Genomic DNA, 18,599 nt, shown 5'->3' on the forward strand with positions numbered 1-18,599 from the left:
GAGATATCTTAGGGTGATGATTGCCACATCCCTGGAGGTGCTCAAGGCCAGATTGGATGGGGCTCTGGCCAGCCTGATCTGGTGGTTGGCAACCAGCCCACAGCAGGGAGACTGGAGCTCAATGATCTTTAAGGTCCATTCCAAAACCTAAGCCATTCTAAGATTGTATGATTCCATGATTCTATGATCAGTTCAGCTTACAGCTCCTGTACCAGTGCTGGGCTGTCTGGGGAATTCACAAAACTTCTCTAAAGTAAGCCATCCTGGCTAAGAGAAATGTGCCTTACAGTGTTACACACAGCAGTTTAAAATTTCAGATGACGAGAAACCCTTAGAAATGTCTCAGTTTAAATTTCAGCTGCCATTTCTATTATCAAAGCTTACACCAGCAGCAGCCGTCATCCTGAAAGCTGCACTTGTGTGGCACTGTCATCGAGAGGGCTCTGAAGGAGCAAGCCCACCTGATAGCTTCTAAATCTCCTTTGATTGCTGAGATGTAAGCGAGATGCTCTGCCTTCTCACAGAGCCTGGAGACACATGCCTGCAGCCCACGCATGGTGACAGGATCAGAAAGAAAAGATGAGCAATAGCAGTCAGCGCAGGTGCAAGAAGCTGGCAGAAGAGGGTGAGACTGAGGAAGGATCGCCTTGAACTTGCTTTATTAGTCTTCCTGGTGTGGCACATGTGTTCGTGCCAATCACTGCAACTTTTTTGTTTAGTGCTTTATCCATCTCCACTCCTTGTCCCACTCGTGCTTTGGACACAGTTGGTGTCCAGATTGCCTTCTATTACATGAAAATGGTCTTTCATTTTTCCACTTTCTTTGAGATATGTAATTCTAAATAGGAGGAGAGGTAATAGCCTTAAGTTGTGCCAGAGGAGGTTCAGGTTGAATATTAGGAAAAACTCTGAAAGAATGGCAATGCACTGAGTGCACAGGCTGCCCAGGGATGTGGTGGGGTTACCATCCCTGGAGGTGTTCCAGAGCCATGGAGAGATGTGGCACTGAGGGACATGGCCAGTAGGCATGGTGGGGTGGGTTTAGTGGTTGGACTACATGATCTCAGAGGCCTTTTTTAACCTTTAGGATTCTGTGATTCTATGAAATATGGGTTGTCCTAGCAGGTGAATAGCTCCCAGAAGCTCAGCAGCAACCACAGCAGCTCTCTGATTGCATCTTCTCAAGGTTCTTTTGGGTTCTCATTTTAGCATCCCTGATGATTAAAATTTGGAAATTGCTTTCTTAAGCTTCCATAGATTTTCTTGTAATTGCTTATAAAAAATCTTTTCATACACACATCAATTTTCATTCCCTAAAGGAGCAAGGACCTGTTTCTCAGATGTATGGTCTGATTTTTGGGTGAACCTGTGTGAAGCCAGGAGTTGCAGTCAATGATCCTTATGGGTCCCTTCCAACCTGGAGTATTCTGTGATTCTGTGATTTGTGGATACAGTAAAGTGATGGAACAATTCGGTGTACAATCAGCCTGATACAGGGGTTCCTACCAGAATTTACCAGCAGTTTAACTGCATTAAAAGCTTCAGACATCAGAGGAGTCCATGCCATTTACATTAGACAAGTAAGACTTCCTGCCTTGTTATTGCTTAGCCCACAGCTATAGCCCAGATGTACGCCTTTATCACAGAGACATCAGTCTGTGGTTCAAAAAAAAACAAAAAAGCACGACAGACTAAGAAGAGGTTCCAGATGAGTGATTTTGGGCTGACATCCTACATCAGTTCCCAAAGTAGTGTCCTACACTTTCACCATCGAACTCAGTGTTATTTCTATTACCCTATTCCCTAAGTGAATGTATGTCTTTCTGCAAGGTTTGGATTATTTCCTGCATTGATGCGGTCCCCCATTCAGCAAACATCATTCGCACAACATCAGAAAATTGCTCTAAACTTTGTTGTTTGAGTCAGCCCAGTACGGCTGTTACTGCCTCCTCCCGTTTCTTAAATTAAATTACTGCATATGTTGCCTTAATCAAACTGCTGACTTGATCTATCTGTGGCATGCTACAGAGAAGAAAATCTATGATGCTGCAGTAACTACTGGCTCTTGGCCACATTTGTCCCCTCTGCAGTTTTAAAGCCAGGCATGGATGCTGCTTTCCGCAGAGATAACACCTCTGTACTTCCCCATGCAGCGCAGTGCCGAGCCAGCAGCACTTGCCTGCTTGTCTCCAGAAAATGCCATTATTGATTTGTTCCGATGGAGTGGCTAATTGGGTCATATGGAAAGTGCTCTCTGCCTGCTGCTGGGATGGAGCATGTTGCAGCTCCTTACCCATTCCTCGACACCAGGCACGCACAACGTGGTTCACAGCAGCCAGATCGCAGCTCCCACCACGGCTGGTTTGTACCATCTGAGTGTGCAAAGATTCTGTGCCGTCCCATTTCTGAGGCTTCTCTGTGGGTGTGGAAATCCTTAAATGGCAGAAAGTTATTGCCTATTCAGCCTCACCTTCCCAGGACTTGGCAGGGAGTATGACTGCAGGCAGGGGATGCTTTTTCCATTGCCTCCCAGTGTTTCCCTGTTTCCCACCTGCTCTTCCTCCATGTGCTCTTAGAATTTTAGAATCACAGAATCACAGAGTGGTTTGGGTTGGCAGGGACATTAAAGCCCATCTAGTTGCAACCCCTGACATGGGCAGGGACATCTCCCACCAGACCAGGTTGCCCAGGGCCCCAACCTGGCCTTGAGTACCTCCAGGGATGGGACACCCACAGCTTCTCTTGTGCCAGCATCTCACCACCTTCCCAGTGAAGTATATGTTCCCAACATTTATTCTAAACCTATCTTCATTTAGTTTCAAGCCATTACCCCTTGTCCTATCACTACACTCTCCAGTAAGGGGTCTCTCTCCATCTTTCCTGTAGGCCCCTTTTCCCCCAAGACCCTTCAATGGCACAGCAGCATATTTCTTATGATTTCCAAGAGGACTGAGCCTGCATCTGCACAGAGAAACCGAAGGGATGCACACTGCCCAATGAATATTCATCGCTCCACAAAACTCCCTGCTTTCTCAGTCATGTTGATGTTTTTTATCAGTTGGCAATTCTTCTCTCCTTTGCATCTTTGTTTGGGCTTTACCAAATTCACCTCCCTAGAAAATCAGTTTGCCAGGCTTTTGATAAATATCTGCCTCCATACATGTCAGTGACAGAGCTGTCTGTGACCACAGTCTCTATTCAGTGGTACAGCTCCCATGTTGCCCTGAACCCTGAGCTTTTCCTCTCTTCTTCCCCATAATTTTTTCAGCATTACTGACTTAATTCAATTTCATTTGACAAGGTGAAGCAGTTTCTGATGGCTTTTTTCCATGTTTCTACCAGTAAGAGATTAATAATTTCGAGGTCAGTGGGGACCATTGGGATCATCAAGTTTTAGCTTTCTCATAACACAGAGTCAAGGACTTCAAGCAATAATTCCTGCACAGAGCTTGCAAGTTTATTTTAGCCGTGATACATCATTTGTGAGATGGAGGAAAGAATTGAATGTCTCAGGTAACAGAGAGTTCACTATGCACATCTGGACCAACATCTGTTTCTTTTGCAGTCAGTGGATTTTGAACTGTACCATTTCTGTCCATTATGGACCTGTTACTAAAGCAGGTGTGATTCTGTAACAGTTACTTGAATTATTCCAGGTTGACATCAGTGTGGCTGAAATTATCGATAATTGCCCTAAAAATGCCAGCGTGTAAAGATTTTGATACAGAAGTATTTATGGCGATGTTTTACTCTCCTAGTAATTCTAACATCTACAAATCAAAGATGAAGTCATGCATTTATTTGACAGGGTGCATAAATTCCAGCCTTTTACTGCAGGAAATGTACTTTATTATATGGAACTGTACTGCCCTTTCAAACAGTGTTTATATTCGGACTGTTTGCAGTTCCAATCCGTGGGACAAATTCCCTTTTAGTGCTGCTGGATGAAATACCTTCGAAGTCAGTTGATGACTCCCCAGTTTGTACTAGGAGGAGAGTGTGCACACAGTAAATCTTGCAGTGGTCTGCTTCTCAGCTTTATTTGGGACAGTGTTTTTCTGATCATCAAGTGAGACAGCAGGGTTTTTTCAGTTATTAGTTGCACCATTTCACTGGCTTTCTCTTTTTTTAAACTTCATGTTTTGCTTTGCATTCCTTGAAAACTCAATTTAGGGGTTTTTAGCATAAAATAAATAGAATAGTTCTGTGTTTACCACCTTAGGAAGAATAGCAGCAAACCCATTAGGAAAACAAACAAACCAACCAACCAACAAGCCGTAAATCACAGATATAAAGCATCACTTTGTTTTTATGCATAGAATGGCATCTGTATCTACTTTGTTTCAGTCTGACAGGGCAGAGCAAGGCTCGATGTCAGATCTCTGCTGACGTGAAGATAGCAGTAATGGTGTCCATAAAGGTTTTAGGAAGCTCAGCCAGCATGCACGGTGCTCGGGATATACATTTGTCTGCAGCACAGTGCCTGAGGTTCCGGGAAACACAGGGAGCTGATGGAGGAAAGAAAGAGGAAAATAAAAAAGCAAAGCCTGGCATCGAGCGAGCTGATATCAGGCGTAGCAGACTTGTCAACATGCATTTGGCCACGAGCCCAGACTGGGGACCACGCGTCAATCACAGCCTACTGGGTGCCATTTCCCAGGATCCCTGTCCCTCCCCGGAGCGATGCTCTGCCCAGAAATGAGCATTTCTTGCTGTTTCTGCCTTTGGTAAGGAAAATGCTAACATTTAGCATTTTGGACAAAATGAACAGCAGACAGTTTTTGTGCCAGGGGAGACAGTGAGCGTGTGTGTGTGTGCATGAGGCTGGGGGGGGGGGGGAGAGCTTGAAATCACTTTGCTTAAAGATGGTCCAGAAGAACAGAATTGGAAATAGTGGCATCTATAAGAATGACTGTTTTTCTTTCACTATTGACTGGATTAAGATGAGGCTTCCTTAATGATGAAAACATTATCGCCTTGTTAGGGAGAAAGGACCGGGGTGTTTCAGGCACCCTCTCAAAGCATGCTGTGCTTTGAGGCAAACTTCCAAATTTAAGCTTCCATCAGAGGAGCCCATTAGTTTGAGTTCTTCGTATTATGCTGAGGAGAGATCCCAATTACCAAAAGAAACATAGAGTAGAGTGTGATTAAACTTCAAAATGCAATTTAGCAGAGGGTATTAGCTTGAACTCTGAACAATGAACACTTATGAAGCACTTTCACTGCTTATTTAAGACTACTGAATTGATAACAAGCTAAATAACTTTGGCAGTCCATCTTTTTGCCAACTTCTCCCACTTAAGCTAATTTTAAGACTGAACCTTTGGACTAATGAATCAATGCTTTATTATGGGCAGCGTGCTGCCCAGTGTGGGAAAAGATCTCGGGCCAGCAAGGACCACGCTGGTAGGTAGAATGTGCCCTGCTTCTCCAGAGCTGGAGTTCAAACACTTAAAATGTTCTGGATGAATCTTAGAAGGATCTGTTTTGTCCTGGAGAAGGATCCAAGGAGACCATAGAGCGGACTTCCATCATCTAAAGGGGCTGTAAGGAAGGGACAGACTTGTTAGCAGGTTCTGTTGTGATAGGACAAGGGAAAATGGTTTCAAACTAAAAAAAGGGAGATTTAGACTAGATATAGGGAAAAGGTTTTTTATGCTAAGGGTGGTGAGACACTATCACAAGTTGCCCAGAGATGTGGTGGGTGCCCCATCCCTGGAGACACACAAGGTCAGGGAATGGGGCTCTGAGCACCTGATGGAGCTGTGGGAGTCCCTGTTCATTGCAAGGGGGTTGGACTAGGTAGACTTAAAGGGTCCCTTCCAACTCAAAAAATCCTATGACTCTCACACCTTAAAAACATCACAGATGCCATCGTCTGCTAATGGTATTAATTTTCCCACCTCATATTACGGAAACAAGAGGATTTTCCTGATGTATTTGGTGACATTTCTTCACATGCTGAGCACACAGAAAGATAAATTCTTTGGTTTTGTTGGTACTACAAGAATTTACATTTATTTGTGAGGGGTGAACCAGGATCATAAATGATGGTCACTAGAACCCACCATTTGTTTCCCTATGTCAAGCCTATTTATTTCCCTCCCGTTGTAGCCAGACTGTTGAAGGCTATTCAGAAAGAGTGAATTCAGCATATCCACAGGCTGTCAGCCTCTGCCGACTGCAGCCTCCTGTTAACTTCACATAGGAAACAGGTGCTGCTGGGTGGTATGGCACACTTGCTGTATTTCGGCAGCACTGCAGTCTGCTTGCTTCTCCCCTTGAGCAGAGGTAGGATATAAACAGTTCAGTTTTCACGATCGTTTACTTCTTGGCTTCTCCGCACAGGAAGGATGCCAGTTACTGGATGCAAACTGTTGCCCAGAAAGGATGCCAGTAGCTTCCAGGCACCGTAATTTTGGGAAATCCATAACTGTCTGCAAGGAGGAACATAAACATCAACAGTTACTTGCCGGAGTATACAGTCCTCTGGTAACTGCATTGTTCTGCCACTGAGCTGGATTTGCTGTACGTGAATAGCTTCTCAGGTTCTTGTTACAGTTTTCATATCCCAGAGCTGACTATAGGAAGCTCTGCAGGTTACTGACTCTTTAACAGGTCTGTTGTGATAGGACAAGGGGAAAAGATTTCAAAGTAAAACAGGAGAGATTTAGTCTGGATTCTTTGCAGTAAGGATGGTGAGGCACCGGCACAGGTTGCCCAGAGAGCTGGTGGATGCTTTGTACTTGGAGACACTCAACGTCAGGCTGAATGGGGCACTAAGCATCTGATGGAGCTGTGTTTTCCCTGTTCATTGCAGGGGAGTTGGATGAAATGACTTTTAAGGGTCCCTTCCAATTCAAGCAATTCTGTGATTCCTTGATTCCATAAAATATGTTGTTGGCTATTGAAGGACTAATTGCTGCTCTATTCAGTAGCATTTCTTGAGGAGGCTCAGAGTCATACTGTTACCTAAAAATGGCTAAGGCAGTGATGCTTCTGTCGCCAGCATCCTCCACTCCTGATGATGCTTTGTGCAATGGGCAGTGACTGAAAAAGATCTGTAGGAAGGCACAGGGACATGTTTAGTGGGTGTGGTGGTGATGGGTTGGATGATCTAGCTGATCTTAGAGGTCTTTTCCAACCTAAATGATTGTGTGATTCTGTGAGCTTGGTGGGGTGCTGAGAAGACAATAGGACTAATGCTCTCCCATGTTCCACGGCAGAGTAAAGGGCAGTTTGCATTTGCATTGTCCCATCCAGCACCAATCTCATGAAATATGTTACAATTTAATCCTGCCACATCCTTTGTATGTGCTTGCTAGCTCAGCAGTGAGCCAGCTACTTTTGTACATCCCCACCTGCATAGGAGAGAACACTTCCTGCACATCCTTCCCACGGCAACCACAGCCAGGGAATCAGGAGACAAATGCTCCAAGCCAGGGTCATAACGCAGGCAGTGAGTGAAGTATCAGGAGAATCCATCTGAGCTGATCCCCATCAAAGAGGAAAGCCTGGGGATCATCTTTCTAAATTTGTTTGCACAGGATGGAAAAAGTGCTGTTTCCATGGGTAAGGAATAAAGCAAATCCACACCGATGACAGGTATTTATCTTGCTTTGCCAACAGCAAGTCTTCTTTCCAAGGGGTTGGCATTTGCACTAATCCCCATTTGAGCCCAAAACAATTAGCTGATCCATGGTTTTCAGAGTCAGGATGCGGTGTGGAGCCTCTGTATTTATTTATGCCATCAAAACAAGTATGTGTGTCTGTACACACACACACTTGAGATGTAATCCAAATTACATTCTGGTTTCAATCTGGTTGCTGTTTTCCTATTGTTGCCAATGATCTGCAGCATGCAGGGCAACAGGACATGATCCATCTTCCTCCATGTGATAATCCCTGGCACAGTGTTGGCTGAACACCTCTTTTTAGGGCCCAGATCTGAACAGGGTTGAGCAAACTTCTGTCTGATGCTCTAAAGGAGCTGATGTACATTCCAGGCTTCCAGTCAGCTATTTGAGGGCACAAAGTTGTCGTACTGCTGAACAGTTATACTTTGTAAATGATGAAAACAACTGAATCAGTAAATACTAACATAATGTGTATTGCCTTTCCGACATGGCACTTGATATAAAAATTAAAAATAAATTACATAAACCACCCATGGTGGGGAGCTTTATAGGAGATAAATCTGCTGCTGTTGCTTCCAGAAGAGCAAATCATCTGGAATTTGAGCAAAAGCAAATAATCCAGTGTGAGGAGGAGCACACCTTGCCCCGGTTCCTGCTGATCCTCAGGCACTGTGTGCTGGAACTGAGACTCCATCCCAGGGGAGTGGCTCAGCAGGGTTGGCATCAGCCATTGCAGAAACCCAGTCGATTTGCTAACCCTGTTGGATGATTTGCCAAGATGTGTTCCATCACTATTAATTAATATTAACTCATCAGATGCTTGGTACAAATGCAGTTTCTGGGAAGTAGCTGGGGCTGTGTTCCTGGAGTTTAGTCTCTATGAAAGTATTCCTGAGTTTTGGTGCCATGCAGAAGGTTTGTCAGTAGAGCAACAGTATAAGCTTTTCATTTGACACTAGCTTAGTTATTCAGTGCAATAATTTGCTTAACAGCTTGGATATTTGTCAGATCAACTGAGTTACACAGTCTGTTCTCATCTATGCCTTCGTTTCTAATGAATCTGAGTGCACAACCTTTCTGCATAAGTGAACTTGAGATGTCACCCCAGATTGCATTGCGCTTTCAACATGAAACAATTGTTTCTGTTGTTTTAGTGCTATAACTGATACCCTGCCATTAAGATTACTTGGTACTAAGTTGTATGCACATTGCATTTAAAAAAAAAAAAAAACACACAACTTTCTATGGCTTAGTGCCTTACTCGAGTATACTTGCTTTCCATGTTAGCATTTTGTGGCACTGAGTGGTCATGGTGGTGATGGATTGATGGTTGTACTGGATGATCCTAGCGATCTTTTCCAACCTTAATGGTTCTATGATTCTGTGTTCCCCCCTGAATAACAGAGTATTTCCAGAGATGCTCTTTAAAAAGTGTTACTTTTTGTCAGGGATTCAGTGATTACAGATTATGAAAATCAGTGATAAACTGTGCCTAGAAGACTTGGTTCTGTGGCTCCATGATATGATTCTATAGTTCTATGATTCTGTGGTAGAAATTGCATGTAATGCATTCTCATGCAGAAGGTACAGGCTTGGATGTGCATAATTTAATTTATTAAAGTTAGAATATATTTTAGACCACATGCCTTCTGAAGCAGGAAACAAGTAATTTGATTTTGAATTAATTTACTAGAAACACAGAAAGACATTTGAAAGGATTGGTACAAACCTGACAGTCCGAAGGTATTTATACGGAGAGCAATTTGCTTAACCAACTGCTTCCTTTGTGTCATCTGTTCTCTCAGATGGTTATATTTGGAATAAAGTGTTTTTCTGCTGTTGGTTCCTCTTGAGGGACTTTCTGTGGTGATGTGGCTTTAGAACGAAAGCAGGTAGGCTGCTGCTCCCTGGGGAGGAGAAGCTTGCTTAATACATTAATAACACTGAATGCCACTCAAGCCAAAGGGAAAAAAAAGGTGGACGAGAAAAAGATAAATATGTTTAAATAATTACTGTTGAAATCCTGTTATGCTTGTAATTTTTTTCTCAGCATGGAAGTCCTTCTGTAAGCAATTCAGCACAGCCCTTCGAAATCAGCTTGAGTTTTATTAATAATTCAGTAGCAGCATTAGCAATGGCATGAACGATGGCAGTGCTGCATAGAGCAGTGGAGTTCTCAGAGAAATCCCTATCACAGGTGAATCAATGAAGCTGAACTGATTTACACCAGCGGTGAACCTGGGCCTCCAGATGTAGGAGCCAACCGTGCAAACGTGCTCTGCTCTGCCATTAGTCCTGGCAGCACTTGGAGAGAGCACAGCAGCAGTAATCATCGCCCCAGGACAATATGGCTGAGTTTAGTGGTGCTGCTTCTGCTGCCAAGCACTGGGTCTGCTCGGATGTGTTTGCAGACAAAAAATTATTGCTCTGATTCCACAGTGCATCCCTTTTTAGTGAAGTATTTAGGGATGCGCTCTCCTTCCAACCTGTGGTTAAGTCCCGTTGACATCAGAGGGTGCAAAGTGTTTTCCTGAATAGGCACTGCACACATTTACATGTCCACCCGCAGGTTTTCATCTCTACTTTTGGATATCTTTAGCTTTCTCCTGTGAATCTCTAGCTTGTTTTCCCATGCCATTTGGAGCAGAGCGGTGGTGTGGCACTTGGCGTTGTGCTTGCACCTTCCTCCAGCCATGATGCCAAATATCACCTCTGGTCGCTGACCTCAGAGCACACCCTGCAGCCCTCGGCTGAGCTGCGAGCCCTTTTCTGTGCCCTGGGTCTCTGCAAAAACCTGTGTCTCCAAACTGGGTTGAAAATGGAGAAGGCAAGGAAATTTCCTCCTGCCCCCCAGCAACAGTTCAAAAACAATAAGCCGCCCTATCTGTAATTTCCTTTTTTACAGCCAGTTATCTTGACATATCCAGTTGTTAAACCTGAAAAGTTACAGTATAAGCTTGTGTAATCTTGTTGCTTGCCATTTTTCCTTAAGATGTCATCCTCTGATAAGTGTAGTTCAGGCTATTTTCTCTTCCAACTGGGGAGATCTCCTTAAGAACTAAGCATGCTATCAAAGAAAAGGAAAGTAAACCCATCTAGGATTATTTCCAGCAGGAAAAGCAGCTGCAGCTGAGGGGGCAGCGATGCCAAAGCCCAGGCGCCCGGAGTCAGAACTCTGAGATTTGTGAAGAGTTAAGTGAGTTGCACGTGGATAAGCAGTTGAAGGCTGAGCCACCACCTCCAGTAGGGCAAAAAGAGGTAACAGAAACCACTTTCCTGTTTGATGCTGCATGCCGTTCGTCACGCCAGCTCCATAGTGCATGCCACCGATTTGTGTGGGGGTCTGGGGCGTATTAACTGTTGTTTTTCTCATGTGAAAAGTGTAGGCCCGTGAGAAATGCAAGAATTTATGTACCTGACATGAAAGCTTTGGTGTCATTCAGTTCGTATCGGGCAAAGTGTAGATCACGTTTGCTTCTCATTGTGTTGGTGAGCCCATGCCTACCAGGAGAAATCCCATGTGGAAATCCTGTCAGGGCAATGGAAACAGGGCTGCCACAGAGCAGCTCATCTTCTGCGGCCTGCTGAGTCATATTGTCACGTGGGGTGGGCATCTGCTTCTAGATTTGTCATATGAGACCCTTTTATAGTCCGTGAGGATCTGGAGCCAATATAGTTAGGTGAAAGTGTCTCATATCCTGCTGAAATCAACATTTAAAGTAGACCAGATGAAGCGTATTTTATAAGTACCTGTTTTTCTCTTTTGGCTGTAAGGGGAGACCAGAGTAACTAACTGAGCTGTGGATGTCCGTGTCACGTAGATTACACTTAGGTGAGCTGAAGTCCACTTCCAGTCACCGGAAATGCTCTGGCCATGAAGGGTTTCTTTCAGGAGCAATCTCACCAGAATACTTAGTGGCATATTGGATTTTGTATTCAGCAAAAAAAGGTCCTGGACCTTAGAGGAAGGAAGCTCAAGCATTTCATGTCATAATCTCGGATAAAAAGAATTTGTATGTACTTAAGAGAAACTCCAGATTTCAAACTAATGAGACAAGAATTGTAACTAGGAGCAATTAGAAGACCATCTCCAGATTTTTTCTTACAGGGATTTCCTATCCTTCCTGTTTAACTGTATTTTTAAGATACATAAACCCTGATGTATTAGCAACAACTACAACTACATCCTTTTGTAGTGCTACAATGAAATGTCATAAGACAGGAACATTCTAGCTCTGATATATTCAGCAACACTGCGATAAAGTAATAATCCCCATTTCCTCCCTCAACTTTCAAAGGGTCCTGTAACACAAATGTCACCTTTCTATAGTAGAGTATAATTGATTCTATTTGTGGCTGCTTAAAAAGAGGTGGAGGAATATGGCAATAATCCAGGGATGACTTGAAATCAAACGGAAGTTCACATGAGGCTACAAATACCAACATGAAAGAGCAAAGCCCAAAGGATGCTATTTTTGAAGGCTAAATCTTGTGTGGACATTGCATCCTTACAGTCCTCCTGTTCAGAAGTAATCTTTGTGCCGACACACGAGGACATGCTAATCTTTTTGATGAATGTCCCAAGAACTTGGGGCTAGCCAGATAAAGCCAACAACTGTGAGGAAGTAACTTAAGGGATTTGATACGCCCAAGAGACGAGGCTCTGAGTTGTTCGGTCAATAACAGGAAGCATCGAATGTGTTCTGACTAAAACACTGTTCATGTCAGTAAAGGATACATTATATGATTAAAAATTCATCCCATACAAATCATCAGTAAGGCACCACAGAAGTAAAATCATTGGTAGCACAGAACTCAGAGAACGTACCAGTTGATTTCTTTGCCAAAACACTGCCCCATAAAATATTTTGTATGGCTGTTTGGAATCTACCTTTAAATGTGTCAGGCCACTTCGACTTCTTTATTTATCGAAGGGAATAGCTCACTCATTTAGAAAAAAATGGGGCTGGGTGTAATGCCTTAATAGTCGGACTTTTTTTTTCCTTTCAAAATGCTATTTCATTACTTTCTTTTACCAGTTATTATGTCATTTTCATTTGATGAATTAATATAAATTAATAGAGCATTACTAGCTTCCTTCTGCATTTAGTTTACTCCCTAACGTCACATGCCCTTGTTCTTTCATTATTTCTTGTCAGTGAGTATCTCTGCACCCTTTATCTAACTCATTTATCTCTTTTTTCTTTTACTCTCTCAATTAGAATTGTTGTGCCAAGAACTAAACAGTTTCCAAATACAATTCCCACAGAACCATAAGGAGGAGAAGTAGTATCTCATTGCCTAGACGTGATGTTTCCAAATAGGATATTTGCATCACAATATCCCACTATGAAATCATGTCTGATTTCTTAATATTACCCCAGGTGACTTGAGATTACAGCTTTCCAGGATATCCACTGATGTTCTATCCCTGAACTCATCTGTAGTGCTTTCAGTCCAGTCTCATTGTGCTATATTCTTTCCACGTGTCACTTTTCACTTTCTTTCTCCCCAGTTTCAGTAGTCTCTCGAATTTAGTATTATCCATCACTGTGAGAATTATATTGGTCAGTTTCTCTTCTGTATCTTTGGTGCCAACTCTAATCCCTACCAGTCTCCTCCTCTGAAGGTGAAGTTTCTGTTACATTTGGGTCGTTAGCGTGCGTTTTCTCCTTGAAGCAATGGGGGAATCCAAGCCAGTGCCTTTATTTCAAAAGTCAGCTTTTTTATTATAGAAACACAGATATTTTATCCAAGTTTATATATCATCTGTCAGTTTGATAGATTAAGTCTGCAATCTTCAGAGGTTAGGGAGAGAGGGAGAAGGCGGATAAGCGAGCTAAATCTTGAGCAAACACCAACTTCCAGTGAGATTGCAGCTTCTCACTGTTACAAGCTTTCTGGGAAAAAAAAAAAAAATTCAGATCAGTTTGCCACTACTGGAGAGCCAAGCAGTGGGTGAGGAAGCTATTCCAGACAGAACCACACCACCCAGAAACACATTAAAAACCGCCTCGGCTCAGGTGGGAGATCTTCCAAAGAGGTTTCTGATGTTGCCTTTGCCTTGTACACCTCTCCAACAGAAAGAGGGGACATTCTTTGTCCCGTTTGACTTATTTTGGCTTCTTTGTTCCCACTTGTGCACAGACTGGTGGCAGACAGGAGAGCTGTCTCGCTGTCTTCATGTCTGTTTGATGCCCTCCAAGAAAGCACTCTACTTTTCTCCACTGAGTTTATTTAATTCACTTTAATTACAAGCTGCAGCAAGAGTTCTGTGATCTGTGTGATTCCCATGATTATTCCCTCTTCCTCTTCTCTAAGCTCAGTATTGTATTTGCTTACTGCTGCTCTCCTGGGCTCTTTCCAGCTTTCCATGAGCATTCACTATTGATTGCTAATGGTGTGTTAACGTAGTGTGTCAGATCCCTGCATGCCCATGCTCTGCCATGTGCATTTGCTGGATCTGCTGATCTACATTTGTTTTAGGTTTTCTAGATATTTCCCTGCTTACATTTCTGCTAATTCTAACAAGCCCTCATTCCCTTTTTATTGATTGCTTTGTTGGTCCTTTAAAAAGCTTTATTTCTTAGGCAACTGAATTTTCATTAGTCCCATCTCCCTCATAAGTTACTTTTATGTCTCTTTTCTCACAGTGTTCATGAAAACATTAATCCCTTTCACCTCTCTGGCAAAGAGTAACTTCTGCTTCTTTTCCCACAAGCTTTCCTAACCTTTCCCTCCTCTCTCATATGTATGAATTCTTTTTCTAGTCCCTGTTCAGACCCCAGAACCTTTGCTTCATGTTTTCTGAATCCACGTTCACTGCCTCTTCTTCCTTGAAGGCTTTTCAAAATAAATCCTGTCTGTGTTGTCTTGCATGTTCCCCATTTCCTTTTGACATTGATGGATTCTAATGATTTCTGAAAACTCCTCCTCATAGATAACTCTCGAGCATTCTTGATTCTTTAAGATGTTTTCCTTGTAGTCCTAATATAATTGCACTGTGTTCTCTGAATTTCCCAACCTGTCTCTGCTAAATACAGCACTCCCAATGATGATGCTATTGAGCTGACATTTTTCTCACAATGTTCTTTGATTTCTCCCTGTTGGTTAGAATTGTATCCAACAAGGCTTCTTTTCTCATCGGGACCCCTGTTTTGTACATCCTGCAGTTGTGTGTGATTTAGGACTACTTCAGTGTTCTGTCTGTTAACGACTTTGTAACAGAAGAAATAATGACTAAATGCATTCCCTAATGAACAGTAACAGAAAATTCTGATTGTGTGAAAACCTGACATTTTTTCTACCATCATGTATTGTTTGTAGCCTGGCTATTCTCAGTACGACAGCTACATTCTGAATATGGATTTTTTTAGAAGCTTTAGCCATGTCTTTGACCTGTGCTTTCTGGCCTGGCTCTCTTTTTAAATGATCTCTTCTTGATTGTTTGCTCTTCTGAGCAGAGCATTAAAAGCCCTAGCCAAGACTATGACCTTTGGGATGCTGCAGCTAATTGCAAACACATAGCTTCCATCCTGCTTACAAGTATTGCTGGAATGTTCAGTCTTGCTCGTTTTACCCCAGGTTCAGCATTTCTCTGAATTCAGCTATAAATTTTGCATTGCCTCTGTACACTGGAAAACAGAGGGCCCATTTTCACATGAATAATAAATACACAGAGCTGTACCTATTCCCTAACTCTGTCATCTTTATGAAAATAATAATTTATGTGTACGTTCTTTCATATAACTATCTCACATAACTATCCTCTGTTTAGAAGGATGGGTTAAGTAGTATTCTCCTCATTTTTAAAATGAAGGCAATAGTATTATGAGATAAAGCACGGCAATGTTTCAGTAGGTGGTCAGGGAAGAAAGCAAGACAGTTTGCAAATAAACCACCTTGTGCCAGATATCTCTTTTGCAGAGTCAAAAGCAAATACTGAGCAGGGCTGAGTAAATAATAGACCTTGAATTATAATGGCCTAGCTGAGTAATCAAGAAAAATACAGTTCTGGATTAACACAAACCTATAAAAAAATTATTTTGACCACTGAACTTAAAAAACAACAACAACAAAAAAAAAACCTGTTGTTTTCTTAAAAAAAAAATGTTTAATGTCAGAAGAAAGCTTTGATCTGAAATGAAATTTCTGTTTCTTATTTGGATTGTTTATGTTATCTTGCATCGCTGTTTTAGGAACAAAAGCAGCCAAAATTCAAAACTAGGCATCAAATTTTCATGAAAATCCATTGCTTTATTTAACCCAATTTCCCACACAGCCTTAAAACCAGTTTTTCTTCAAGAATCCATTCTCCAGACTTCTTTTCCCAGATTACCTGAGACTTCTTGCTCTAAGAAGATAAAATGACCAATGCTTCAGGAGGTGGGAATATTTTCGTCCCCATTTTGCAGAAAAGGATTTGAGGTGTTTTTAAACAATGTACCTTAGACTGGGGATCAAACATTTGGAGCAAATGATAGGTTCTCTGAAAGGAGAAATCTGAAAAGCCTTCAAATCCTTGTGTCTCTCCTCCTAAATCTTGAGAGCAGAACTGTGCAGCTGAAAGATGAATGATCCCTCCCAGGGTGGGGATGTGGGATGAGGAAGGTGAAAGAGCCTTCTCACATGTACCTGGTGTGTCATCCTGTGAGCAGAACATGACAGAAGGACTTCTGCTCATCCCGTAGGAGAAGCCACAGAAGAAGAGAAAAGGATGTGGTCCTGGCTGACCAGATGCAATGTGAACCCACCAGGTGTGGGTGCTGAGCCTCATGTCCAGGAGGCAGGCAGGAACCCAGCATGAGTCCTCCAAGTCCTCCTCCAGCTTTTCAGCAGCTGGGTTCCACCCATTTGAATCCATCAGATAGGAGGGAAGAATGTGAAAGCTTTATAGTTGAATGATTTGGTCATTCCAGACTTCCACCTACCATTAGTATTCAGTAGTTGTTCACAATCATTCTCGAGTTATTCCTTTTTTTTTTTTTTTTTTTAAAGTAAATATGGTGGTTTAAGTTTTTTGCTGTTCTTGAGGATGGGTCCACTTTTAGCTCACCACAGTTAGTGTAGGTAGAGCTGTCACATGAGCATGGCCATTTCACTGTCGTGACTGCTTTGGCTGGGCTATTGGTTAGTGAAATAAGAACTCAGCTACTTCCTTTGGGGCGATTGATCAATTTGTTTTCCTCATCTTTGCTCTTGTTGACAACAAGCTTGATGAAATCAGTCTTTCTGAAGGCAGCACAGTGGATTTGACAAATCCTGCAGAACTGCTGGAGCAGATCCCTGAGTTTGCTGAGGAGCTGATGGAGCCTGAAGATTGCTTCCCCGAAGGTAAGGACCTGTGTGTTTCATTGCAATGCTGGGACGAGAACGCTCCTCTTATCAAACACGTCTCCATGTTCACACCAAGTTACCTTGCAATAGGATTTCACTGGATGCACTTCATTTCTTAGATACTGTTGTGCTCCAAATTTACTTTTTAACATTAGACTTTGGATTTCCAAAGTGAGATAAGCCACAAGCAAGCTCAAAGTTCCTGTGTAGCTTCTAACGTGCTGGGCACTTTTTTCATCGTATTTTGTACTATAGAGTTATTTAAAAAAAAAAAAGGTTGATATTTCCAACTTGGCCAATGAGAACTTTGCCTTCCAAAATATGTGTATGATCCAGCTCAGTAGAGAACTAACATGATTAGGATGTTTCTATTACTGACATGTGTACAGGAAAGTTAATAGAAATTGTCTGCAGAGATCTTGAATCCCAGGGACTTTCTTCCACTTATTTTAAAAGCTGTAAAGATTAGCATATCCAATAACTTCCATCTGACATATGATGTGTTATGAGTATTTTTCTTAATTACCTTGGATAACAATTCACATTCAGATTACTACTCTTAATAAGCCAGTATTTTATTATTTCTTAACACCATCCTACACCAAAACACAGATTTTAAACCTTGCTGCTTGAAAAGTTATATTTTTAATTAAGCCTGTTCTATTCCAAATGTTATCTCAGAAAAATTTCTTGTGTTCCTTTAAATCTGGGTTAGGAAAAATAGGGTTAGCTGAATATTTCCTTGAAAATTCAAGGGTTATTATAAATAAAAACAGAGCTGCTCAGATGGGATCAGACAGATATGTTTTATTGGGTATATGAATGCCCCTGAAGTCAGCAAAAATGTGCATCTCTATATGTGTGAGAAAGATGATTGAATGAGGTAAGGGAGCCCTGCAGGGCTTACAAATGTCCCTAGGATCTAAACATTTTTTTGGCAGCTCTGCTTAAAAGCAGTAGCCAGAAATTAATGCAGTTGACTGAAGAAAGCATGGTACTGTGCTGTAACTGTTCTGTTCTAGACAATAATATTTAAAAATTAGATCTGGTGTTTTCATTCTTTCACTATGTATTTCTTACTGACACTAGTGAGCAGCAAACTATATTATGCACTGCAAAATGAGAAATTGTATTAAATTGCACAAACAAACTTTTATTATAAGACTGGTGCTAGTCAAATGCCAGACAGTTTATAAATGCTGAAACTGTGATTGGCCATGGTCAATTTCCAGTCTTTAAAACAAAGAAGATGGGAATCACACAGCCCGTAGCTTCATTCAGTGCATAGCCTTGGTTCATTTGCAGAGCAGTTGCACTCAGTCATTTTCTCTTGATTAAAATGGCCAGGCCTGCTTGAATCTCCATCGTGCAGACTCACGCCAGTACTCAACCTGTTTGTTGGGAGGTCATGTCAGTGGAATGCAGGGTAGCAGTGGCAAGCAGTCACTTCTGGATGGATCACTGGAAACGTTATAGTTTTGCATCCCAGCTGTCATCCTGACCACAGAGAAATACAAAAATCAAGAGATGAGCCAAAATCCAGTCTTACTGTGGGTCAAATCCAGGAGTTGCACCAATGATCCTTGTGGTTGCCTTCCAGCTTGGGATATTCTATTGACTCTATGA

General features: G+C 42.2%; 1 protein-coding gene across 4 annotated transcripts in view; it reads left to right on the forward strand.

Annotated features, from left to right (window-relative positions):
* The window catches only part of LOC100543777 (sodium channel protein type 5 subunit alpha-like), a 589,192-nt gene that overhangs the window by 527,477 nt on the left and 43,116 nt on the right, over nt 1-18,599 (forward strand). For 2 of the 4 annotated variants that reach the window (XM_019616237.1, XM_019616240.1), the window contains 2 exons: nt 10,749-10,895; nt 16,850-16,970. In XM_019616237.1, coding sequence (XP_019471782.1) covers nt 10,749-10,895; nt 16,850-16,970 — 268 coding nt within the window. The remainder of the gene's footprint in view (nt 1-10,748; nt 10,896-16,849; nt 16,971-18,599) is intronic. The other 2 variants (XM_019616239.1, XM_010712352.2) reach the window with 2 other exon arrangements.

The sequence above is a fragment of the Meleagris gallopavo genome, chromosome 6 (genome assembly GCF_000146605.3).
Source record: "Meleagris gallopavo isolate NT-WF06-2002-E0010 breed Aviagen turkey brand Nicholas breeding stock chromosome 6, Turkey_5.1, whole genome shotgun sequence".
Lineage (NCBI taxonomy): Eukaryota > Metazoa > Chordata > Aves > Galliformes > Phasianidae > Meleagris > Meleagris gallopavo.